This window comes from Solanum tuberosum, unplaced genomic scaffold (assembly GCF_000226075.1).
Source record: "Solanum tuberosum cultivar DM 1-3 516 R44 unplaced genomic scaffold, SolTub_3.0 scf00062, whole genome shotgun sequence".
Lineage (NCBI taxonomy): Eukaryota > Viridiplantae > Streptophyta > Magnoliopsida > Solanales > Solanaceae > Solanum > Solanum tuberosum.
In genome coordinates this window covers 1,721,748-1,749,674 of record NW_006238987.1, presented here as the reverse complement: position 1 = coordinate 1,749,674, position 27,927 = coordinate 1,721,748, and the positions used below count along the sequence as shown (strand labels likewise).

Below are 27,927 nucleotides of genomic sequence, written 5' to 3'. Positions count from 1 at the left end.
AACAAGAGAGAAAGCAAGCAATTAAAATATTTTCATATGAACCCTTCGGGGTGGCCCAATGGTTTGAGCTTGGGACTTCCATGTTGGAGGTCTCAAGTTCGAAACCCCTTGCCAGCGAAAACAAGGGGTTTGCCTTCTGGGTTGAGCTCGTCGCACCAGGCTTGCCTAGTGCGGTTTACCTCTCCTATGTGGTTTGCGAGCTATTGCATAGGAGCGGGGGTTTTACCATGTGCGCACCCAAAGGGTAGCGGCTGCGGGTTTCCCTTGTCATAAAAATTAAAAAAAATAAAATCATATATGATGCTTTATAGACCCATATTATGAAGTTTGAATAGTCCTAAATTTAGAGAAAAAAAATCTAGCATTAATCCTTTTCAAAAGTGATTTAGTCAGAGATGATGAGTAAACAAGAGTTTAAATCTCCATGTCACAGAAACAAGCAAATAACAGGAGGTATAAAATTAAAGATACTAAAATTGGGTTAGATTTATCAAAAATGGGTTTGAGTGTAAGGTTTATTTATTTGATAAAAAAAAAGTTATATGGGCCACTTATTTAGTTAAATTTCACTTCAGATTTCTGTTAACTAAAGGATATTTTTGAGCCTAAAAAAAACCTTAAGGGTATTTTTAAATGGGATAATTGTATGAAATAACAAATTATTAATTCAAATTAAATGTTATAGCCATAATTTCTTTTATTTGTAATTCGCAGCAAACATTTCATGTTTTTTGTCATCCCATTTGTATACCGAAATATACAAATAGACCGAAATATACAAATTCAAGACCCATTTGTATACCAAAATATACAAATGCATGACTCATTTGTATACCGAAATATACAAATGCAAGACCCATTTGTATATCGAAATATACAAATGCAGGACCCATCATTTGTATACCGAAATATACAAATGCAGGACCCATTTGTATACCGAAATATACAAATAGACCAAAATTCATATTTTTTATGTATATGTATACCGAAATATACAGACTAATAGCCATAGCAAACATAAAGTTTGTTGTGGAGCGCAATTATACAAACTATAGTTATAGCATACAAATATGATTTTTATGTTTGCTAAACCTAAAATTTACTCTTTTTAAATCAATAGGTGGAAGGAGGACATTTTGAACCTTTTCTAATAGGTTTAGGGCATTTTTTAGTCTTCTCCCATTTTTACTTTTTTTTTATAAGTAAATTATTTGTGTTTACAAATTTTCAAATACATACAATTTAATAAAGATTCATTAGTCTACTTGTAGTAATAACTAACTACTTATTTAATATATAATTATTTTATATGATACTATAATAATCTCTTTATGTTGATTATGAATATTTAGCAAATAGCAAAAGAGGTTGGACATGAAAAAGCAGATCGTTGCAAGGAGAAGGCGTCTGGAGGATTCTTTTCAGCGCTTAGATGTGGGCATCACTAAATAGATGCAACACATACAGAATATTGATAATATTTTTAGTTACACCTAATTTAAACATGTTTTAGCCTTATGTATTCTTTCTGTAGAGATTATTATTTTTCACTGATCAACAGGGGCGGAGGCAACATTGATGAAACTGGTGCAGTGACTTAGTTAGTTGGAAGTTAGTTATGTAACAGATTATGTTAAATGGTTATTGTACTAGTTAGTTAGTTAGTTAAATAGAATATGTACAGCTAGAAGGTAGATATAATCTTGTATATAAGTAAGAATACCATAGTTGATTTTAGATGTAATTTTGAGATCACATTCTATACAATTCATTCTCTAAACTTGTGTGTTCTTCTCAGCATTTGAGCTGTTCACTGCTTTGTTTCAGCCATTAATAGTGGTTTTTCGAAAGCTTGTAAGGAAGAGTTATGGCGATTGTAGTAGATAATGAATTACCGGAGAAATTAGGTCATAATCATCCTCTGTATCTCAGTTCATCGGATACTTCTGGAGTGGTTTTGATCTCTATTCAATTGACTGGATCGAAAAATTATTCTGTTTGGAGTCGATCGATGCGGATTGCCATACTTGGAAGAAACAAGTTGGGTCTGATCGATGGAAGATGCAAAAAAGAAGGTTTTGGTCCAAATCTCACTGATCTATGGGAACGCTGCAATGCGATTGTTCTTTCATGGATCATGAACTCTGTTTCGAAAGAGTTATTGAGTGGTATTGTGTATTCTTCTGATGCTGATGCTGTTTGGAGAGATCTCAAAGAGTGATTCGATAAGGCTGATGGATCGAGGATCTTTCAATTACACAGGGAGATTGCAACGATGGTTCAAGGAACAAGTAGTATCTATGAGTATTTTACTCGTTTGCGTTTACTCTGGGCAGAGTTAGATTGTCTAGCTCCATTTCCTGGATGTGCTTGTGAAAAATCCAGAGATTTTGGGGAGTTTATGACTAGGCAAAAGTTCTTGCAGTTTTTAATGGGACTAAATGAATCTTATGAACAAGCTCGAGGTCAAATTTTGATGTTAATTCCTCTTCCCTCTGTTAATCAAGCTTATTCCATGATGATTGACAGAGAAAGTCAAAGGAATATGGCTCATGTTGCTGGTCCAATGATGAACATGGATGTTGCTGCAATGATATCTAGACGTAATTCTCACCCTCACAAGTTCAAAAAGAATTGGAATGTTCAGTGTGATTACTGCAACATGATGGGTCACACTAGGGCTAATTGTTACAAATTGATTGGCTATCCACCAAATTTTAAGTTTAGGAAGAAATTTAGGGATTCTACTGCTGCAAATCCGAGACGAGGAGATCCTAAAGGAGGGGATCATAATCCTAGGAACCAAGCTTATAGTGTGCAGCTTGAAGATGGAAGACCAAATTCTGATCCAGGACAGTCTAGATCTGCTTGTGTTCACGATTCTAGAGATACATCATACAAAGGGAAAGGTGGAATGGCGTCTGATTCTAATTGTGATGATGGCATACCTGGCAGATATTCTGAGAATTGGGACAAAGGAAGGCCAACTGCCAATTACTCGCACAATCAATACAATTAGATGATGCAGCACATGGATAATCCATCTCATTACAATCGATTTCAAAGAATTCTAGACAGGGACATTATTGGTGAAAGTTCAGGAAACAAGTTGTCTTATTCAGCCAACATGAGAGGTAAGTTTTTTACTTCTCATATGGTAGATGTTCCTAGTGCAAGTAATGTCTACGCCTCTAAGTTGAATGCCTTTAAGGATGAATGGATAGTTGATACTGGTGCTAGTAATCATATGATTTCACATAAAGGGATGTTGCATACAGAGGTCATTAATGTTACAGATAAAAAAGTGTATCTACCTAATGGAGGTACAGTTGATGTTTCTCACATTGGTAGCTGTGAAATCATGGATGGTAAACCATTGAGTAATGTCCTACATATTCCAGATTTTAGATACAATCTATTATCTGTATCTAGGATTACTAAGGAGTTACAATGCTCAGTCACTTTTTTCCCTAACTTCTGTGTATTCCAGGACCTCTCAAGTGGGAAGGTGTTGGAGATTGGTGAGGAAAATGGGGGACTTTACTTGTTAAAGCACAAAGATTCAACAAACACTAAGGACGATCCAGTTAGGGGACTGTTAGCTAGGAAGAACAATATAGATATCTTGCTTTGGCATAAAAGAATGGGCCATGCATCTGTTGGGGCAATACAACAGTTATTCAATCTTACTCATGATGAATGTAAAAGAGTTCTTGACTCTTGTAATGTTTGTCCACTTGCTAAACAAACTAGGATCCCTTTTCTTGACAGTCATAGTAGATCTACTTCAGTTTTTGATTTGTTGCATTTGGATGTATGGGGACCATTTCATGTACCTACTTTTGATGGAAATAAAATGTTCCTAACAGTTGTGGATGATTACTCTCGTATGACTTGGATTTTCTTGTTAAAACACAAGAGTGATGTTGTAGTGGTTCTGAAAGATTTCCTCAAATTAATTCTAACTCAATTTGGCAAGACAGTCAAAATGGTGAGATCAGATAATGGGACAGAATTTGTCAACCTTGAATGTGCCAACCTATTCAACAGTCATGGTATTATCCATAAAAAATCTTGTGTTTACACCCCACAACAAAATGGGGTGGTGGAAAGGAAACATAGATACATTTTGGAATTGGCTAGAGCAATCAGGTTTCATGGATCTATACCATTGAAATTTTGGGGCCATTGTGTATTAGGAGCTGTTTATCTGATGAATAGACTATCTTCAGTAGCTTTGAAAGGAAAAACACCTTTTGAAATGTTTCATGGATGCAAATGTGCATGTGATCATTTTCGGACTATTGGTTGCTTATGTTATGCTAAGATTTTGCCAAATGGAGATAAATTTACAGCAAGATCTGTTGTTGCAGTCCATATGGTTATTTAGATGTGTCTAAGGGTTATGTTCTTTATAATTTGGCTACTCATTCCTTCTTTGTTTCTAGAGATGTGGTTTTCAAGGAGGATATTTTTCCTTTTAACACTCAACCAATATCTCATCCCATGTTCTTAGATAATTTTACAGATACTACTGATGATGTTGTTCCAGTCAATTCTCCCGTCCATACTGGTCCATCTGCAGTTGAGTCTATAGAACATACTACTTTACCAAGAGATGTTCGACATTCCACCAGACCAAAGAAACTTCCTTCTTGGATGAATGATTTCATCACAAATGCTGCCACTGCATCTACTCCTTACCCATTATCTCACACATTGAGTTATAGCACCTTGTCCACTCAGTATCACTCATTTATCACAGCCTTTTCTTGTATTACTGAGCCTCAAACTTATCATGAGGCATGTAAAGACCCCAATTGGATCCAGGCAATGCAGGAGGAGATAAAGGCACTTGAAGATAACTATACATGGAGGTTAGTGTAGCTGCCTCATGGTAAGGTTCCTATTGGGTGCAAATGGGTATATAAGGTAAAATTCAAGGCCAATGGTGATATAGAGAGGTATAAAGCACGACTGGTGGAAAAAGGGTATAATCAGAAAGCTGGTCTGGATTACCAAGATACTTTCTCACCTATTGTTAAGATTGTTACTGTCAGAAGTGTATTATCTATTGCTGCAGCTTCTGGATGGCATATCCATCAACTAGATGTTTATAATGCCTTCTTGCAAGGTGACTTATTTGATGAGGTGTATATGACTTTGCCTGAGGGTTTTGCTAGCTAGAGGGAGAAATCAGGAATGGTTTGTAGGCTAGTCAAATCTCTATATGGTCTCAAACAAGCAAGTAGACAATGGAATGTTAAACTTACAGATGCATTGGTAGGTTTTGGTTTCATACAAAGCACTTTGGATCATTCCTTATTTACCAAAAGACACAATGGGCATATTGTAGTTGTGATGGTATATGTAGATGATATGCTGGTAGCTGGTAATGATCTAAGGATGATTGAACAGACTAAGGAGGAACTACATGCTAAGTTCAAGATTAAAGATCTAGGTACTTTGAGATTTTTCCTCGGGATTGAGTTTAGCAGATCATCCAAAGGAATCTTGATGAACCAGAGAAAGTATGCTCTGGAGCTAATTGAAGAGTTGGGACTAACTGGTCCCAAACCATCATGGACACCATTAGATCCTAATATGAAACTAACTACAACAGAAGTGGATGAGGCAGGGAGAGTTGAAAATGATCCCATATTAACAGACATAGGTTCATATCAAAGATTAATTGGAAGACTATTGTACTTAACAATGACAAGGCCAGATATTAGCTTTGCAGTTCAAACATTGAGTCAATTCTTGCAAAATCCAAAGAAGTCACACATGGAAGCAACTATTAAAGTTGTTAGATATGTAAAGAGATAGCCAGCTATGGGAATATTGATGAGCAGCAAGGAAGAAAACAAACTGACAGCATATTGTGATGCAGACTGGGCAGCATGCCCAAACACAAGAAGATCTGTCACAGGGTTTCTAATTAAGCATGGAGAGTCCCTGATATCATGGAGATCTAAGAAGCAAGCAACCATTTCCAGGAGTTCAGCATAATCAGAATATAGGAGCTTGACTTCTACAGTTTCAGAGTTGGTTTGGCTTGCAGGATTATTCAAAGAACTTGGAGAAGAACTAGAAATGCCAATAGATGTTTTTTGTGATAGTAAAGCTGCTTTACAAATAGCAGCAAATCCGGTATACCATGAACAGACCAAACACATTGAAATAGACTGATCAGACCATTGTACTTAGCAACACAAGAGCAACAAGCAGACATTATGACAAAAGGATTGTTTAGATCACAACATGAGTACTTAGTATCCAAGTTGGGCATTCTGAATGTATTTGTACCTGCCAGCTTGAGGGGGAGTGATGAAACTGGTGCAGTGACTTAGTTAGTTGGAAGTTAGTTATGTAACAGATTATGTTAAATGGTTATTGTACTAGTTAGTTAGTTAGCTAAATAGAAATATGTACAACTAGAAGGTAGATATAATCTTGTATATAAGTAAGAATACATAGTTGATTTTAGATGTAATTTTGAGATCACATTCTATACAATTCATTCTCTAAACTCGTGTGTTCTTCTCAGCATTTGAGCTGTTCACTGCTTTGTTTCAATAAACATATAATCCGAACCCCTTCGGCGAAAAATATTACTATTTATACATGATTAAAATTATTTTTTAGATATGTTTAATAGATGTCGAACCTCCTTTCACTAGTTCATGTGTTTACTTCTCAAATTTTGAACTCCCGTATTAAAATTTCTGGCTCCGCCACTGTTGATCAATGCCCCAATAGTCGAATAAATTTTTTGTTTTCAATTAAAGAAAAAGAATATTTTTTGCAAAATTAAAACATAATTTCAAATTGCATGTTCAACTGCTGAATTAAATAGCAGTTTCAAATTATATATTCAAAAAATTGTTTAAATTACATAATTCCGTCATACGAATAACTGGCATTTCGTTTTGGGAAAAAGGACAAATATACCCCCGAACTTTCATAAATGGTATCTAAATACCCTTCGTTATACTTTTTGGACACTGATGTCCTTACCGTCCAAATTTTGGGACCTATATAACCTTTCCACTAATGGCGGGACACGTGTCGAAATCTAAAACGTCTATCCAAAATTTATGAAATTTCAACCCATAAATAAAAGACCCGCCTGGATTAATTAAAAAGCCCACCCAAATTATAACCCAAAACTTCTCTAAACACTTATCATCTTCTCCACCAAATCCAAATTAAAAAGCTTCAATTTTCTTCCCCACCAAAACCCTAGAACTCCCCATTCGCACTCTCAATCTCCACCACTACCGAGCAACTTTTGTCCACCCTCTTGCCACCATTGAAGCACCAGAGAAGGTAGTCAAGCTTGGAGTTTCAGCCGCATCTTCGCTTTCGCCGCCATCATCAACGCCCTGGTCGAGCAGAGGAGAAGAAAGAATTTACCATAGTATTTAATGAAATTCCTAGTAATATTAAAAATGTGACTATTATATTTAGCTTTTAAAAAACAATTTAAAAGAATTTATAGTGAAGGTAAAAGAATTATTTCTTCTCCTCAAGTCAAAGAATTTGATGTAGTATTCGACTGGAGCATCTGTTAGAAAAAAATTGTTTATAGTGGAGCATTATAAATTATTTTTTAAAAGCTAAATATAACAAAAAATCATCTGAAATTTGCTAATTTTTTTTTATATGGGTTTGTTTATAATTAATTGAGGATCAAAATGGGTTTATGAAATTGCATTTGCTAACAAAAAATCAAGTGGGTCTGTTTAAAATGGAATTTAGAATCAAAATGGGTGGATAAAAGAGCCGACGGTTTTGGGTTATAATTTGTGGGTGGATTTTGGGTAGGCGCTTTTAGATTGCGACACGTGTCCCGCCGTTAGTAGAAAAGTTATATACGTCCCAAAATTTGAACAGTAAAAATATCAGTGTCCAAAAAATATAACGAAAAATATTTAAATACCATTTATAAAAATTCAAAGGTATATTTGTCCTTTTTCCCTTTCGTTTTTACAAAACGTTTGAGTCGTTGTCACAAAAAGGAAAATGAAGGACGTGAAAATTGATGACAAGTTGGGCATTATAGACAGCTCAATATTATTGCACCAGTTTGCCTGTCTGCTGGGTTTGTTTCAAAATATCACAGAAGTCAATTGTAGGTAGAATTTGTGGTTCATACAAATTGCACTATTTTTAACATTTTCAATCTCCAATAATAATTAAACACATCCACTCTGCCCTCAGTAAATCCTCTTTCATTGGTTAACTATCTAAGCTTCACTTTGTTGGTATTAGATTAATTTCCCACATTGTGATTCCTTCTTCATTTCCCCTTCTTGGCTTCTTCTACCCTCAAATAATTTTTATAATTTTCTTTTTAAAAAAAGGCTAGTCAAATGGGATAAATTTTAAACTTAGATAATAACGTAATTATAAATTTTTGCATCGAAATAAAATAACTTTATTTTGTAATTTAACATTATACTACTTACATTAGTAACTAATTAAATAGTCACAAAAGCCATAAAATGTAAACTTTGATGGTTTTTTTGTTTTTTTTTTTTAATTTTCCACCTTTCACATTTTAAAACAAATGACCATTGAATAAATAATGAAATCCATAGTGATTGTGATTCACCAATAAGCTTTTAGCTTAAATAATGACAATAACATCCAGATTGTTCCTTCTTTTTTCCCTCTCCCACTATTTAATTATTTTTAAATGACCATTTGTTTGAAAAACTGGGGGAAAAAAGAAGTAAAAAAGACAATCCACTGGAATTTAGTACATTTGAGCAGTTGTGGCGGTTTGGTCATTAATGTGATACTTAGTATATTATACTTTTCGATTATTGTAAAACAAAATAACGTATATTTAATGCAGAAAACCCTATATATATCATGAGCTGAAAATACCTATCGATATTTCTTTTACTATTTCTTTCCTAAAATATATATACTTAGTTAGACGTAATTTGCCGTAGTTGACATTGTTTCGTGTTTCATCAATCACCAAGCAAAGCAACCGATTAGATAATATATTTAATATCCATATGTGTTTGTACGTACTAGAGAATAATTTATTAATTTTGACTTTTAACACAAATTTATTATAGGCAATACGCACTGTTATCTAAAACATTTACTAGTGGTAAATATATATTAAGGTTTTTACCAAGGACATTAGAAGTGAATCGCACGTAACTGATAAAAAAAATAGTTGAGATAGTAAGAACTCTCCACCTGTAGATTGAGGTTTTGGAATTGAATCACTGAGAGAGCAAAAAAAATGAAAAAGAGGGATTTTTTAAAAAATATAACTTTTCTTACTAGTATTAGTCAATATTTTTTTCTCCTTATTAATTATTACGTATTTATTCAGATTTCAGCTAATAATTAAGGGATCATTACAACTATGTCATGGTAAAAACTTATTAATATCATGTGTTTATACTAAATCAATAAATGTATAATATGTGTTGCACACATACTTCTATTCCTTGACTATGATTAATTAGTTAATGAATATTTCACTTCCTTAATTAATTGATTATAATAAATTTTATTTGATTTGGTATACCGCCGCTATTTTGTCACAAGATTTGGTTAAAGTATAATTAAATTCTAGTTTCCAATTTTACAATGACCAAATATTTCATCACTTCAGTTTCCCAAAAGAATAATATAACCTAATTTAGCAAACACAATAATGTGGCAGAAATTAAATACTACACTCATTGCAATTTGGCAACTACCAACTCGTGCTGAAAAATAAGAAGTAAACAAATTACTGTAAATTAGTAAAAAATTACTTGTACCGTTGTGCGTGACGTTTGCTTATATTTGTGGAATTGTTGATTAGTATGTTTAAACAATTAAGTTTTTTTTTTTTTATATATAACATGTTCCGTACATTCTTGATTCTTTTTCGTGATATTACCATATGAAAATTTCTTTTAATAATGAGTGATAGTGCAATTTGAGCCTAAGATCTTTATCAATTCTAGTTAAATAGTCATATACTTCAATAATATCAAATCAATATAAACGTTAGATAAGTTTTTTGTTCTTTCCGAATTGAGGGTACGTGCATGGGGAGGGGGTGGAAAGGAAATTACAAAGTGGGAATCGAAGTTTGACCAACAAAGTAAAAATTCAGATAATTAATCAATTGTGCTAATATAATTGTGTGTTGTCATTTTACAAGTTTTATGGCTTAAGTTAAGTTACCAGTATATGGTCCCGCTCTCTCTTTATTTTCTCTCTATTTATAGTCCGTGTTAGCTATTAATATTATTGTCCAAACTTTTCCTTCTAACATTACAATCCACCAAATGGCTATTTTTTCTTTAATTCTATACACTATTATTTCATCTTTTATTCTACATTTCATTCTTAGCTTATTTTTTCGTAAACGTTACCCAGTGCCACTACCACCCGGTCCAAAACCATGGCCAATAATCGGAAACATAGTCCAATTAGGTCCGAAGCCGCACCAGTCCACTGCATCAATGGCCCGAACTTACGGGCCACTCATGCACCTTCGCATGGGGTTCGTGGACGTGGTGGTTGCGGCCTCAGCTTCAGTGGCGGCTCAATTTTTGAAAAATCATGACGCTAACTTCTCGAGCCGCCCACCGAACTCTGGGGCGAAACACATGGCTTATAATTACCATGACCTTGTGTTTGCACCTTACGGACCACGGTGGCGTATGCTAAGGAAAATTTGTTCTGTTCATCTTTTTTCGGCTAAAGCTTTAGATGACTTCCGCCATGTCCGACAGGTTTTTTCAAAAAAAAAAATTTATTTTGACCCTTCATCTGCCAAGTTTTATATAAGTATTGATGCAATTGTCAAATTGAAGTGACATAATTCAACTTGCTACAAAATTTTAAATACTTTATTATTATTTCATATAGATGGTGTTTTATTTTTATATTTTTTTCTTGATAGGAAAGTCATGATTGACTGAATGGAAGTTCTCATATCTTATATATGAGAATTACGTGCGAGATTCTGTAGCATTTATACAGTATATTAACGTTGATACAGAGGTTATTCAGAATTTTCAGAAAATGAATGTATTTTTAAGAAAAAATAGATGTAATTTATAAATTTGATTGATTTAACCTTTAAAAATTTTATCAATTGAACTCATTTAACATTTTAAATTATAGGTCCAAAATAGATAGAAATAAGATTTAAATTTATATTCTCATTTAGAGAGGTACACTCAATCATCATCCCATTGTATAATACTTTGAATGCAAATTCACACATCTATATGTAATTATTTTTAAGAAATCAGAACACTATTATACATGATTTCGGAACGACAACATGAGTTCACGTGAATCCGATGAGCTCTCGTATACACCTTATGATGTACTACCCCTATTGTCATTTTGTACACACTTGGTTAAGTAATGTCCATCTTTTTTTTACCTTTTTATTAATACTTGAGGCAAGATAAGTATATTGATTGATCAAAATATTGAGTGCGGATATTTACTTAATTCAACTTTTATTTATACGATCTTTATAGGCACACGCACACTAATTTAATTAAGTTGTTTTTTTAATTTAACATTTTTTAGACGCTTAGAAGAATTATCACAAATGTTAACTTCTCTTTTATTTGGCCTATATAATTACAATGGCAGGAAGAAGTCAGAACACTTACGCGCGCCTTGGCAAATGCTGGCCAAAAGCCAATCAAATTAGGGCAGCTGTTGAACGTGTGCACCACGAATGCACTTGCGCGTGTGATGCTCGGGAAGCGGGTATTCGCCGACGGCACTAACGGTATCGATCCACAAGCGGAGGAGTTCAAGTTAATGGTGGTGGAGATGATGGTGCTCGCCGGCGTTTTCAACATCGGCGATTTTATTCCGGCGCTTGATTGGATGGACATTCAAGGCGTAGCAGGAAAAATGAAGAAACTCCACGCGCGTTTCGACGCGTTCTTAACCACGATCCTCGAAGAACACAAGGGAAAGCGAGTTGGAGAATCGAAGGAACAGGGGGATTTGTTGAATACGTTGATCTCTCTGAAAAATGAAGAAGACGATAATGGTGGAAAGCTTACTGATACAGAAATTAAAGCTTTACTTTTGGTACGCCTCTTACAATTATCTCTTTATTTCAAATTGGACAAGTAAAAACAAATATGGATTTTTAGTATATCTAACAAGTAAAAAGGAATAGAGGTAATAAATATGAAACTATGCGATTTTTCTTTGATGGACTAAAAATGGAAGTATGTTAATGTCCTAATTTATATGATAATGTTTGGCTTGAAACAATGTTGTTTAAGAAGTTAATTTTAATTTGTCCTCCAATTTTAATGGTATGAGTTCGAATTTCAGGATATAGTTTGATCACATGTTCTTGTACAAATTCACTCTAATATTACAAACTTACAAATTCTCGAAGTTTAAAGATTTATCAGTTCAAATTTCATGATTTTTCACCTTTTCAAAGCCTTGAACTCGAATATATACAAGTGTTGGAGTTATTTTGTGTAGCCATTAGCAGTTTTGTACAAACACTAGTTTCGCCTTAAAAAGTTATTGTTATCCAGTTACATTTCAAATGTTGGCTACATATTAACAAACGGTCCAAAAATTGGTCATCCCAACTAACTTTTACGCGGAGCAAGTTTTAACCCACTAAGATTTCAACCGCTCTATCCTGTCCCATTAAGCATGTTTTAACCCGCTAAGATTTCATCCGCCTAATACCAACCTGCCACGTCCTCTTATTTAAGCCCTGGCAGATCAAAATTGTATTGTTGTTATAAAGGGTTGTTGAGATGAATGGTGCTGAAACCACAACTATCCTAAGTCTCTGTTGGAAATACTGACGAAGACAGCTATAATGTTAGAATGACTTTAAGGCAATTAAATGGTCCAACAGGGCCTCGATGCCTTAGTTGCTGCCTGCTTTTATATTTGAGTCATTTAGTACTTGTGATGGTGATCTCCATAAATACTTGTTCCCGTGATTTATTTGAGTCCATCTGGACCTAAATGCCCCGCCCGTACTCGATTGGACATTTGTCTTGCTATCTGTTCATGTTAGTAATCGTAGTATTGCTCTTGTAGTATTTTGTCCTTTGATTTCCCTGTTTTATTGGTTGATTCCTTATATCTCGATTATCAATTTTTTTTGTTGTAGTTTATATTCTGTTAATAGCTTTTGTTTCTTGTACTTTCTTTTGACTGTTTTTCTTGAATCGAGAGCCTGTAAAAGAAAACAAGCTATCTACCTTTGCGGTGTAGAGGTAATGTCGGTGTACACTCTATCCTTTCTAGAATCCGGGACTACACTAGGTTGTTGTTGTTAGTTTTTGTATGAGTATTTCAAAAAAAATTCATTCACAAAACTTTTAACTTTATTTAAAAGTGAATTAACGTAGAAAAGACAATTTCAACGTCAAATATCACTCGGTTCATATTTTGGTGAATTACTGCAGAACTTGTTTATAGCTGGGACAGACACATCTTCTAGCACAGTGGAATGGGCCATTGCAGAGCTTATTCGTAACCCGAAAATACTGGCTCAGGCCCAACAGGAGATCGACAAAGTAGTTGGAAAGAACCGGCTCGTTGTGGAATCTGACCTGGCCCAATTGACTTATTTGGAAGCCATAGTCAAGGAAACCTTTAGGCTTCATCCATCAACACCCCTCTCCCTCCCTAGAATTGCATCCGAGAGCTGTGAGATCAATGGCTACTTCATTCCAAAAGGATCAACACTTCTCGTCAACGTTTGGGCCATTTCTCGTGATCCAAATGAATGGGCTGATCCATTGGAGTTTAGGCCCGAAAGATTCTTGCCCGGAGGTGAAAAGCCCAAAGTTGATGTGAAAGGAAATGACTTTGAAGTAATTCCATTTGGTGCTGGTCGAAGAATATGCCCCGGAATGAGTTTGGGTATACGCATGGTCCAATTGATGACTGCAACTTTGATCCATTCATTTAACTGGGCTTTGCCCACTGGACAATTGCCAGAGAAGTTAAATATGGAGGAAGCATTTGGGCTGACTTTACAACGGGCTGATCCATTAGTGGTCCACCCGATCCCACGGTTAGAAGCCCAAGTATACGGTGGGTGAACAGCCGAATAAACAGATGACACGTGGCCCGTGGCTGAATGTATAATTAAGTCTATATTTTGTATAAGCTTCTAATTTAGTAGTAATAGTTTGTATTGAAAGATCAACGTTCATCAGTTAGAATATGTTGTTGTGTGTTTCTTTTTATTGTTATTGTCAATAAAGATTTTCTTTTTATCATTGAACACAATGATGAATTTAGTAATTGTCGCTGTGTTTGCTCGTGCAAATTGAGTGTTGTCTTTATGTTTGATAAAAGAGAATTAAGGGCTATTGGTACGTACAAAAGGTTTCATCAACAACAAACTAGAATAGGAGTTAAAGAGTTTGGCCGAATTCAGTACCTTTAGTCCAATTTTTATGTCCTAAAAAGAAGGGAAAATCACTTGCATGTACACTTTTTAAAAAATATTTACGACATTTGTCAACATTATTCTTTTAACTATATATAACAATTTGGCTGAATGGTAGTATTGCTAAAAGTTATGAATGACAACACTTTTTGCTAAGTTTAAAGGAACAAGATTGTTTAAGTAAGTACTGCTAAAAGTTGACAAAATGGTAATAAATTAAAAGTATACTTAAAAGTGGTAATTATTAAATAAAAGACATTCACTTATGTAATTTTTCCTAAAAAAAAGAATCTATTTAAGAAATCACTTACGTGTACACTTTTTAAAAAATATTTACGACATTTGTCAACATTATTCTTTTAACTATATATAACAATTTGGCTGAATGGTAGTATTGCTAAAAGTTATGAATGACAACACTTTTTGCTAAGTTTAAAGGAACAAGATTGTTTAAGTAAGTACTGCTAAAAGTTGACAAAATGGTAATAAATTAAAAGTATACTTAAAAGTGGTAATTATTAAATAAAAGACATTCACTTATGTAATTTTTCCTAAAAAAAAGAATCTATTTAAGGAAAAACTACCTAACTAGACATACCTTACTACCATATATATTTATTTTACCTCTAGTTTTAAAAAAATTACACATAATACCATTTTTAATATTTATACCATATATTTTAAAAGATTGAATTAGATACACAAATTTCTTAAATATGGTATTGGATAATTATCTTAAAATTTAAACTCCTTAATTAATGGTACACAAATTATTTTCTCATTACCCTAATGTTCATCTCCACCCCACGTACTTCACATCCACCCCATATCTCTCTCTCTTCCTTAACCAAATCGTGATAATCAACATCATATACAAACTCATATTCATTATCGTCATGGTCCATACATCTTTTCTATAAATTAGTCATTAACTTGCTTCTTTCAGATAACTAATATTATCCAGAAGAAGTTCAAGGTTTTTTCAACACAATTGTTGTATCAATGAGGTAAATTATTATTATTTTCATTATTCTCATGTATCTTGGTTTACATTCCGTTCATGCATCTGAGATAGAGTTCATATTGGTGTAAAATTTGATTGTATAAACTTTTTACAAATTATGTTTTTGTCATTGTAGGGTCTTCATCCGCCAACATTCAAGCCGGAAATTTAAGATACAAGGAAGAAATTGATGAAGAAGATGAAGTTTACAATTACAGAATTACTATGACTTATGATTATGTTATTTTAGGAACACTTGTTAGAGTTGATACACAAGTATCTTGTAAATCTGTTTGGTTTGTTAATTATTCATCAATTAATGAAATAAACTACACCCCTTTAATTCAAAATAATGAATCGTGTATCTTGACTTTTAAAATCGATGAATACGTGTATCTCATGAAAAATGATACATGTATCTCAATGCCAAAATATTCGAAAATTTAAGAAACAAAAGAAGGAATTAATGAAGGAGATGAAGTTTACAATTACAAAATTACTATGATTTATGATTTCATTATTTTAGGAAAACTTGTTAAAGTTGATAATCAAGGATCATGTAAATCAGTTTTGATTGTTAATCATTCATCCATTAATCCTTTAATTAAGGAAATAAGTTATACCTCTTTAATTCAAAGTTATAAATCATGTATCTCGACTTTTAAAATCGATGGATACATGTATCTCGCGGGTAATGATACATGTATCTCAATTAATCCTCTAATTAAGGAAATGAGTTACAACTAATTAATTTAAACAAATGAAATATGTATCTCGATTTTAAAAGTCGACAGATACATGTATCTTCTATAATTTTCATATTCGATGTTAGATACCCATGAACTGGAATGACACAATAATATTGTGATATTCACCATGATCAAAAGAAATTTAGAAAATTTGGTGATTCAAAAGGACGATAATTTGATGAAGAAGATAAGTTCAGAAAATAATTTAATGATATCAGTCGTTGATGATGAGATGGAGCCATAATTACATTATGGTTGTTATATCTCCCATAACTTACTCCTTTAATTAAGGAATTAAACTAAAACAATTAATTCAAATTAATTAAAATATGCATCCTATCCTTTAAAATATGTATCTTTTAAATTCTAATAGAGTCGTGTATCTTAAGGTTTATTATCCATGTATCTTATGAACGAAAAATGGTATAGATAGTAATATTGAAAACTAACGGGATTCCTAGTAATTAGGATGTAAAGTAGTGTGATTTATGTAGTTTACCCAAAAAATATGTATAAATCAAGATTGAAAAGCTTAAATACTAGAGCTGTAACTATGGGCTGACTCACCCCATACAAGCTTTGAAATTTGACGGGCTAGCCCATTTTTTGTGTGGGCCAGAAAATGGTCGGTCCAGCCCACAAGTACGTGGGATAAGGGCTTTGCCGAACCAACCCTTTTTTTAAAAAAGTATATTTTTTATAATTTTTTAAATTAAATTATAATTTTAAAATATTATCATAAATATCGACAAGACAATATTACATGGTGTTAGTGTTACTACTTGTTAACCAAATCCACAAATAAAATCATCTTTATAATATGTATTAAGTTTGATTTCAAGTAAAAACATAAATAGCTAAATAGAAATATTAACCTAATTGTTTTCCAATTATCATAATAAAACACAAAAATTATGACAATATTCCATAGGCTACGACCTATGTAGTGATTCCCTAGAAATTTTAGGGAGATTTTATTTTATGTAGTACATATTTTATAAAATTATTTTTGTATTTAAATTGTAATCTTTCAAACTTTAAAAACAAATTTTGAGTTTAGACTCTTGTTATTTTTAATACTATATTTTAATTTATTTTTTAATTAAATTTTATTTGGCCCACGGGTCGGCCCTATCCATATTTCTCAAGCCCCACAAATCGGCAGACTTATTCAGGCCGGGCTAAGAATCCCTTTTCTTAAATGAGATCTAAAAATCGTAGTCCGACCCTATCAAATCACTGGTTAGGCCAGGCCGGTCCAACGGACCTAGCCCATATTGACAACTCTATATACACACCCTCTTCATTCAATTTTAATAAGGGCAAATTACAGAAATCACATACTTTTAAGGCAAAATTACAATCTATCCCTTAAAAGTTTATAATTAACAGAAATCCCTCAAACTGATACAATAATATAAGCGCTGATACATTAATCTGATGCACGAGATACATTAATCATTAAGTAAGATACATTAAATTTTATACATGATACACTAATCTGATGTACATTTTATACAAGATACACTAATCTGATGCGCGAGATACACTAATTTGATGCGCGAAAATGAGGGATTTTTGGAGATTTGTAAAACTTATAGGGGATAATGATAATTAGTAAACTAAAAGGTGAGATTTCTCTAATTTTTCCTTTTAATAATTGATATAAGTATTTACCACAATACTTATATTAAGTTATATTTATATTTATCTCGTAATATGATTTGGAGAATAAATAATTTAAATTGAGAGTAAAATATGATTCTTTTTTCTTTCGCTACATTAAAAATGGAGTTTTTGGCCGAAAACATCCTTAAACTAAATCTCCAACTTAAACTACATCCTTAAATTATTTTTCTTAATAGAAAACATCCCTCAATTATTTAAAATTGGGAAAAAGGACAAATATACCCCCGAACTATCGTAAATGGTATCTAGATACCCTTCGTTATACTTTTAGGACACTGATGACCCTACCATCCAAATTTTGGATTATATATACCCTTGAACTAACAGAGAGACACGTGTCAAAATCTTAACGGCCTATCCAAAATTTATTTATTTTTTATCCCTAATTAAAAAACTCACCCATAAACCCACCCGGATATCTATAACCCAAACCCACCCCCATTCAAAAATAAAAAATCCTAAATAAACTCCAATTTCTTCATTGTTCCACCAACCATCAACAACCAATTAACACCCCATTGAACCCACGCCGGAACTCCACCACACCGCCGTGACTCAACTTCGCCGATGAAGTTCCACAACAAAATCACCTCTAATTGCTACTAAAATCAACCTCCCTCGCTTAGGGTGAAATCAACGATGAAGTGACCTTTCAACCACCATGAAACTTGACCATCATGAACCTGTCTCTCCTTCATCGTTGCGCCAATAGTACCGGCGAATAGAATCAGAAATCTTCGAATAGATTTACAATCGCAAAAATTATAAACTTTTTTTGCCTTATTGAAATTATAAACATCTGGGTATTGTTAATTTTGGTAGTTGGTGATGATTTCTCAATTAAAACCTCTCACTAATACCTTACGAGTTCAAAATAAACCGATAAATCTCTTTGTTCTTTCTCTCATCTTTCCCCCTATCCTTCTCGAAATCAAACATACTGTTATTGACTCACTTTTGTGCTACCTTCATCAGGTTTATTGATCACACAAGAGATGAACATGTATACTGAAAAGGTTTTGGGTTATAATATGTGTGTGGGTCTTTTTGGTTTTTGGGGATTTGCTGGTGAAGATGAAGTTGCAGTGGTGTGGTGTGGTGGAGTTTCGGTGTCGATCTATTTCACGGGGTGTTTGGATGGTGGAACAATGAAGAAAGGGAAAATGGGTTTTTTTAGGTGTGGGTCTGTTTTTTTTTTTTTTGGTTATACATATTCGGGTGTGTTTATGGGTGGGCTTTTTAATCAGGGATAATAAATAAATAAATAAATTTTGGATAGACCGTTAAGATTGTGACACGTGTTTCTCCGTTAGTTCAAAGAGTATATACAAACCAAAATTTGAATGGTAGGGGCATCAGTGTCCTAGAAGTATAACAAAGGGTATTTAGATGCCATTTACGATAGTTTCGAGGGTATATTTGTCCTTTTTCCCTTTAAAATTTGTCAAAAACTAACAAATTCTTCACAAAAACATGATCGATTCACACTACTCTCAACAGAATTCCCTAAATCAAACCAATTATGTTCATTTTACATACGTCTAAAACATCATTGTGATATTTTTTAGCAACAACGTTTTGCATTGTCTTCCTTTTAATTAGCAATTTTGTTTTTATTTACTTTTCATTTGATTTGATATCAAAGAATTATCAGTTGAAATGTTTTCTTTTTACTGAATCTGTATAAAGTGGTGTCAATCAGAGACTTTTACTTCTAATAATTGAAAACGAAACCCGAGTAATGGAGATCAAAATCGGCTGAAACCTGTTGATCACCTTAGCTATCAATTTCCCCCAATAAATTATTGATTTAATGATATTTTGACTTTGCAAGGTGAAGATGGTGTGAAATTAAACCGCAGCTCTCCATTCAGTTGGTAAAGGAGAAGAGCAGATTATGTCTCCTCATAGTCTCACACTGTCCTAACATTGATTTTTTAACAGCAAACAAGGGTTTCAAAAATATGTTTTCTATTTTTGGAAGATTTTTTCAACCGGTAATAAAATTATAGAAATTTTGCACATGCTTTTGTATGGAATTCGCTAATTTTTTGACAAATTTTAACAAATGAATAGAAGACGTTATGTTTTAAATACGCGGAGGATGTTTTTTGTTAAGAATGATAATTTAAGGATGTGATTTAAGTTAGGGGCATAATTTAAGAATATTTTTAGCCAAAAACTCGGGTCTAGTGCATTAGCCCACCCCCACTCCCAAACCACCTCTTTTTCAATGTAAGGTTGTGAGAAAATAGTCAAATGCCCCCTCAACCTATTATCAAATTCCCAACTACACACTTATGTTTCACGGGAGTCCTATCAGCTCCCTAGACTATTTTAAAACGGAATAATTACACCCTTAGATGCTGACATGGCACAGAGAGTGTCATCACTCTCTTGGAGGCATGTGAAAGTTAGAAGAATTGATAAATAATATTTTTAATTTGAATTTTTGTTAATTATATATATATTACTCTTCTCTTTAAGTTTTTTGTTTCTTTTTCTTTTTCTTTTTTCCCCTCTATTTTCATTACTCAACATGCACCCCACCACCATTTCCTCTTCCTTGAACCACCATCACTACACTAACCACATCTTTTTATCCATCTTCTAATATATTTTTTTACAATTTGTTTCACTATTTTCTACAACTAACACGGCAAATCATCAAATAATTATTAGAATTATTACTCATATTGCCGAAAAAATCAAATCGTCCTTAATCTCATTACTCCAAAAAAAAATAAAAAATCACAAAATAAAGACAAAAAAAAAAAAGCAGAAGAAGAAAGATATTAGAAACAAAACCTAAAAAAAATAGAATTATTAAACACCTTCCATCATAAAATTCATTATTTATTGAATTTTAATTATTGAAGAAATTCAGTGAATTAAACAATTATGACTATAAATTAAATTTTCCGGTCATGAATTTCATAAAGCAAACTAAACATGAGTTTTTGGGTGTATGATCTGGGTCATCCATCTTTTTTCGTTTTTTATCAATCTCAAATTAGTTCAAAATATCAACACCATTTAATCTACCTTTTCACCGATTTTAGGTCAGTAAAATACATCAACCGTCAGATCTTATCTTCAATCTCTATTTTTGTTTGGTGAAGACCCAAGAATTTAACCATCGACAACCCGTAACTAAAATATTACAAATTTGGTGTCATGAAGATAAAGAAACAACATAATAAAAAAATTCAAAAAAAGAAAAGAGATGAGTAATCAAGCTCGTCAAGGTGCCTGAAGGATGATTTAAAGTGATGAAAAAATGATAATAAATATAGCTTCAATTTTTTTCATGGATGACTAATTTGGAAGAAATAAATGAAAAACAAAAGAGAAAAGAAGAAGAAGGAGGAACAAAAGAGTAAAGATATTTTTGTAATTAATGAAAAAGGGGATAAAAAGGAAAAATAAATATAAATAATAAAAATAACAGCTGGCAGCGAGTGGGCATCACTACATGTTGAGTATGTGGTTGTCTAGTTTTAGGGTGGTATATATTTTATTTTTGAAAAATTCAAGAGGGTAATAGGACCCCGCAAAGTATAAGTGTGTAGTTGAGAATTCGATAGTAGGTTAGGGAGACATTTGTCTATTTTCTCTTAGGTTGCAGCAACTTGTAAGAAAGAATGATATTTGTAAGCTATTCATTGTTTTCCATTGACAGAAATTTTGGTGGTGCCAATTACTTCCACAATTTACTTTTTATTTATCATTATTAACTATTCAACTACTCTCAACAAAACTCCCTAAATCAAACCAATTATGTTCATTTTACATACATCTAAAACAATGTATAGTTTACAAATATCATTCTTTCTTACAAGTTGCTACAACCTTACATTGAAAAAGAGGTGGTTTGGGTGGGAGTGGGGGTGGGCTAATGCACTAGAGCCCAACTTTTTTTTTTGAAAAAAGGTAGTGCCACCAAGAGGGGGCCACACCATCTAAATCCTTATTAGTCATTATTATCACTATATCATCTTTGTTGTATTTTTGTGTGTGAAAATCCTGTCACTTTACCCAACACAGAGAGCACTCCTCAGTACTTACTCTTTCACACTCACACAACATACGTACATTTCTGTGTTTTTATCTTCTCTCCCTCTGCACCATTCTTCATCCCCAGCCTCTGTTATCCTCATCTTATCATGTCTGCTTTTGTGTTTGCACTCCTCATTTTGGCCATGGCCGGCCACTCAAGTAAGTTTTTTTTTTCAGCCTATTAAGTTAATTTGTGCTTCTCCTGCTGAAAACTGCATCTGGTGTTATGATCAGGGGCGGATCCATAATATCAAAGTTATGAGTTCACGTGAACCAAATAGCTTTTGCTCAGACCTGTTAAAAAATTCCCTGAATATTTATTTATATTAGACTGTGAACGCGATTAATATTTTATATATTCACTTGAAATTGTGGAGAAAACTCATAAAATTAGAATCCTAGATCCGTCTCTAGACTGTTCTTGTCATATCCACCTTGTTATTCTTTCTACATTTGCAAAATTGTTTCCGTTTTTGAGCTGCAACTTCATTTTTCTTACCTTTTCATTTAAAAAAAATATGACCTTATTTTTTTTCGGAGTTGAATTCTGGAAATCATGTTTGGCCATAGAATTTAATTTGAAGTTGAATTCTGAAATTTGAACAAAACACTCTCCAAATCACTAATAAGAATTTAAAAACAATTTCAGTTTATATTCATGGTCAAACACAATTTCCCTCGCTCGTGCATAAATTAAACTAGAATAAATGAGGTATAATTTCATCGATGCTCACTACACTTACTCTTTGTTCGTATTTCTCTTTGGAATGGTAGATGCCGCATGGTGCGCTTGCAAAGGATTGAGTGATGCAGCTTTGCAAAAAACACTGGACTATGCTTGTGGAGCCGGGGCGGATTGCACCCCGGTCCATACAAACGGACCTTGCTTTAACCCGAATACCGTAAGAGCTCACTGCAATTTTGCTGTCAACAGCTATTTCCAGAGGAAGGGCCAAGCTGCCGGATCATGTGATTTTTCTGGCACCGCCACTGTTACTGCAACTGACCCCAGTAAGCAACAAGCCAATCCTTCTTTACGAAAAAAATAATAATCAGTGAGGTTACATTGTTTCATACACTCTGTAGGACCTACAGTACACAGGAGTAGTACGGAGTAATAGTCTCTCCGTCCCATTTTATGTGACATAAACATGATAATTAAGAAAAAAAAATTAAAACTAGTGATCTAAAATAATTTTTTGATATTTGTGTAGTATCTTTAAAATTATTGTTTCTGTGGTATTTTTTTTTTTTTTGTAATAGACTAAAAAAAAAAAAGATGTCACATAAAATGAATCTGATGGAGTATGATTTTTGGTGATAAATGTTTCTCATCTTCTTTTTGGATCTTACTCTATACAGGCACAGCTGGCTGTGTTTATCCTGCTACTGCAAGGTAAGGCTTTTTTTTAAAAAAAATAAAATAAAATGAACAGTTACCATTTTCATTTTTCAAGTCCTCTGTAACTTTGGCCAGTCCTTCTGTTTTGTCTAATTTTGTTACTGGTTGCCTGTTATTCTTTATACACATTTTCCTCCTTTAAAATGGGGGTAGGGGTAGGGGTTGGAAATGTGAAGTGGTAGAGAGAATTATGAGATAGGTAATCGAACATTCACTAATAAGGTGAAACTTTAAGTAGCCAATCAATTGAACAATTTAAATTTTTTTATATGTCACTTTTATGTATTGTCCACATAAAGGGTAATTATTATCTTAAAAATAAGGCATATGGTATGTAGTGGTGGAACAAGGATTTTTTTACCGATGAAATTCAAAATAGAAAAAAGTTCATATACATGAAAAACTCAAGAAAATTCAATAAATAGTAAATACATTAAAAAAAGAATATTAACTTATCTACATAGTATAATATTTTCTGAAAAGGGTGTTAATGGACTCCCCGTAGACTAAGGTAGTTTTGCCCGCTATATAATGTGCTACAACATGTTAAAATATCCTACGGAAACTCTCTCCATGTAAAACTCTTTTGAATGTTTGAAATTTTACAGATCTTAAAACAGCTACGCTATTAGCTATTAGTAGCACTTATTTAATGCACAGTTAATGCCTTACCACCCCAGTAGAGGGGTTCCAGTTGAAATCGTGCTGCACATGATAAAAATAATTTATATATAAACTATTGAATTTCCTTGACATACGATTTTGTTTTTAGTATAATAGCAAAGGTTCTTCTTTAAAATTACTTTACGTTAAGAGTTCAAAAATTGATATAGGTCATACGTTCAAATCTTATGTGTGACACTAAAGCATATTTTGAATTATCTCGTATGAATTTCTGGTTCCGCTATGGGATAGAATAGAAGCATCTTGATGATGTCTAAATTCCAATTCCTTAATTTTCCTAGATTCTGTTTTCTTTTTCTCCTATTCTCTTTTGTGAGTCTCGATAAAGTGCAACATTATAAAGCATTTTTCATCTTTCAAATTACTATAGTATATATTTTCGAATCGTTTATATATAAGCCATATTATGTCCAATCACCCTCTAATTTGTTTTCTTTTTCACTTTTGATCTAATCTATATTAGCTCTTTTTGTCTTTAATCTTGAAAAGTGTATTGCATTCGCATCATCACTCTTTTGACTGATTGACAAAATTATTGCTTCTACTATTTATTGGAGCTTTCTTTTCTTTTTCACTCTTTTGCTAGCTTTTTCACAATGCTGCAATTATTGAACACCCAAATATTCACATCCTTTTGCATACGTCAGTAAAAAATTCAAATATTATGGAATACTAAGTAGGTATTTGGTCATAGATTCAAAATAGATTTTTACTTTATTTGAAATTTATGAGGCTATGTTTAGTTATATTTTTAACAAAAGAGAGAAAAAAGTCAGATTTTGAAAGTTTATAACTAAACTCTGATTTTGAATAAAATGAATATTTTTCATGATCAAATGTCTACACAATTAATATACTGGATACATTTGGTGTGATGAATGAAAGAAATTAATCCTGGATATATTTTTAGTACCCCTGAGAGGTAAATAACACTTGTAGTACCTGAAAAATTCAAGTGGTCAAAAGTTGGTGGGGTGGGGTTATAAATGTCATGATCAGACACTCTGGCCACTAGATAGTGTGTTGTCTTTGTCCTCATTGAAGAGTAACAAATTGATGTTTGCTGGCAAAGTAGTATTTACCAAATGAGTGATTGAAAACTGTAAAGGCCTTCTATTAGATAAGGGCGTTGTTCTTCTTATTTTTTGGCTTAATACATCGATAACCCTTGAACTTGCTAGTAAATTTCATTCAGACACTCGAAATAAGATTTGTTTCAATTGAGCATTTGAACATATAATGAAGTGTTTCCATTAGACAGTTTCGATTGAAATTTTGAAAAAATGTCTGACGTGTACAAAGTTTGGACTAATGTTACTTGGTTCGACCGAGACCTTATCTCGATGGCTAGCTCTGCCCTTTCTTGTGTTGCATAATGTTATAGTGATTGATTGAACTAAAGAGGTACAATTTGCTGGCTTACTCTGATTTAAAATCTAGACTAAACATTCCATTTAGTGTATCTTTTTCTTCTATTTACCTCTTGACAAGTTACTTCTTTATTTAGTGGCACCATTCCTACGGGCTCCACCACACAAACACCATCCACCACTACAACCAACACGGGCGGATCTCCTTACGTGACAAATCCGGGTGTATTAGGAGGCGTCAACAATGGTTTAGGCCCATCGGGTGCTGGCATGAACACAGATATAAGCCATGGTGGGATTTCACTGCAACAGGGCAACCTGCTTTACTTTATGACCATTACTATTATTATTTCTTCACTTGCATTATTTTGAGCTAAATAAGAGAAGAAGTTCCACTGTTTGTGTACTATAAGGTTAGTTGTTGGGACTTAAGTTAAAATTGTATGAGCAGAAATGGGCATATGCCTATATATGCATATGATGCTATAACTTAATTGTTGGAATTTGTTTTTCCTTCCCATCTGTTTTGATGTCTAAAGATAGTTTTTTGAGTCCAATCCTTGTATTAAATGATTTTTTTTTAATTTACTGAACTCACTTTGTGTAAATTTTAGTTCCCATTGAGGGGTTCAAGTCGTCGTTTTTACACCTTTAAATCCTTGTGGATTTTTCAGTTAAAAAATTATGTGTTTTATTTTTCATGCTCTTACAACACTAAGTTTGGCAGAAGGTAATTGGTGAAAACACCCACTAAATCATTTTCATTAGGCTTAAGTCATATGCGACCCCTTAAAGTTGTCCGCATATTTCAGTTAGACACCTTAACTTAGACTTGTACCTATTGAGCACTTTAATCTTAACAAATTTATACTTATTTAACACAAAATGAAAATCAGTTGAAAGATAAAAGTGCGTGTGTCTCAAACACAAATACATAGCTGATGGACCAATAAAATAATGACACGTGGTAATTGAATGCAATTTTTTTTAATCTCTATCTAAATCATTCAAAAAAAGATAAATTTAAAATAGAAGATTATTTTGAATCAACCCACCCCATCCCCAACCCCCTTCTTATCCTTCTTTTGACCCTTCCACCGGCGGCAACAGGCCGCCAACCAAACTCTCACCTTTTTATTCTTTACCATTGAACCTTACTGTCCATAATCCATTGCCTTTATTTTCTTCCCACTAATAATCAGTTGTTATCATAATATATAAAAAATAATAACAACTTTTGCCGGAAAAAATAATCAATTCGTATTATTTTTATCGGAAAAAATGGAGTTTTGTTAGAATATTTGAGATTTAGATCTTTATAATAATGTATATACGATTTTGTTGCTTTATTGTGGGTTTCGTTGAGCTAAAAAATAGAAAATTATAATGCATACTCAGCATTAACAAATGCCCAACATAGGGCAAATTTTCCAAATTTAGTGTTTCTGTTGTCTTTAACTTTAAACTAAAATCATTCTTCAATTGATTTATATTATGATTTTATAAAATAAAAAAAAGAGCAAGAGAAAGAGGAGAACAATGGTTGCAGTCTTGCAGAGGAACATTGTGGGAAGAAGACATGCTTTCATTTATTTCTTTTTTAAAAAAATAAAAAATTTAAGTGTATAAATGAGAAAATAAAGAAGGAAAAATACTACTTTTAGCTGCTTTACGCGCTCAAGGAGTGTGGAGCACACTTTTTTTGCCATGTCAGTGTTTTGTGTCAAATAGAATTGATTTTTGAACAAATAAAGTATTCAATAGGTACAAGCCCTTGTTGAGGTGTCCAAATGAAATATATGGACAACTTTAAGGGGCCGTCGATGACTTAAGCCTTTTCATTATAATGTTTTTTGAATTCACAACTTTAAAGTTGGAGATGGAAAATGCTTACCATTCAAGCAACTCCTCATACCGTGCCTATGAGTGTGTTGTATGTAAATCAACAATACCATACTAAAAAGAAAGCATATATAATGACCACTTTCAGTTAGAAAGATTATCAATGAACAAAAAACATGTTTAAATTATGATGGCATTCGACTATCCGAAGTTAGTTGACTAAAGACGTATATCAAATTTTTTGAAATGTCATGGCACTTGGCTATCCAAGTTAGTTGAATCAAGACGTATATCAACCCAATTTATACTAGGAAGCTAAAACATACAAATCCAACAGTCGCATTATTAATAAAGATAAAGTCGAAAACAATGTGACAACAAAATAATCTCCCAAGAACTGGTAATAGATTGTCATGAGCAAAACTAAAAAGGAACAATACAAATACGTCAAGTACTACCGAGATCAACAGTGGAAATGCAAAAACATAAAGCTAGAAAGGTATGAATAGGTAGCAACAATAACAATTTCTGTTAAATATCTAAATCAAAGCCATTTCTAGAAGTAGTTGTCGAGACCACAATGTCCAGCGTTCACACATTTTCTCCAGCTATCATATCTATCTTCATTTCAATCACTTTGTTGCTGCCCCTTTAGCACATCCACCTGTGTCTTG

General features: G+C 33.0%; 2 protein-coding genes across 2 annotated transcripts; both read left to right on the top strand.

Moving 5' to 3' along the window:
• Positions 1-10,274: 10,274 nt before the first annotated feature.
• F3'H (flavonoid 3'-monooxygenase) lies at positions 10,275-14,288 on the top strand. Its single transcript, XM_006345070.2, has 3 exons — positions 10,275-10,766; positions 11,647-12,099; positions 13,461-14,288. The coding sequence occupies exons 1-3, from the start codon at positions 10,317-10,319 to the stop codon at positions 14,100-14,102; spliced, it is 1,545 nt and encodes a 514-aa protein (XP_006345132.1). The 5' UTR covers positions 10,275-10,316; the 3' UTR covers positions 14,103-14,288.
• A 7,774-nt stretch (positions 14,289-22,062) lies between these two features.
• On the top strand, positions 22,063-25,783 carry LOC102593331 (glucan endo-1,3-beta-glucosidase-like protein 3-like). The gene is made up of 4 exons (NM_001287991.1): positions 22,063-22,114; positions 22,730-22,966; positions 23,318-23,351; positions 25,549-25,783. The coding sequence occupies exons 1-4, from the start codon at positions 22,063-22,065 to the stop codon at positions 25,781-25,783; spliced, it is 558 nt and encodes a 185-aa protein (NP_001274920.1).
• The last annotated feature ends 2,144 nt before the right edge of the window (positions 25,784-27,927 follow it).

Coding starts and splice junctions, on each gene's coding strand:
- LOC102593331 (NM_001287991.1), top strand. CDS start 22,063: ATGTCTGCTTTTGTGTTTGCACTCCTCATTTTGGCCATGGCCGGCCAC. Junction 22,967..23,317: donor TGTTACTGCAACTGACCCCA/GTAAGCAACAAG, acceptor TACTCTATACAG/GCACAGCTGGCTGTGTTTAT. Junction 23,352..25,548: donor GTTTATCCTGCTACTGCAAG/GTAAGGCTTTTT, acceptor TTCTTTATTTAG/TGGCACCATTCCTACGGGCT.
- F3'H (XM_006345070.2), top strand. CDS start 10,317: ATGGCTATTTTTTCTTTAATTCTATACACTATTATTTCATCTTTTATT. Junction 10,767..11,646: donor ACTTCCGCCATGTCCGACAG/GTTTTTTCAAAA, acceptor TTACAATGGCAG/GAAGAAGTCAGAACACTTAC. Junction 12,100..13,460: donor AAATTAAAGCTTTACTTTTG/GTACGCCTCTTA, acceptor GAATTACTGCAG/AACTTGTTTATAGCTGGGAC.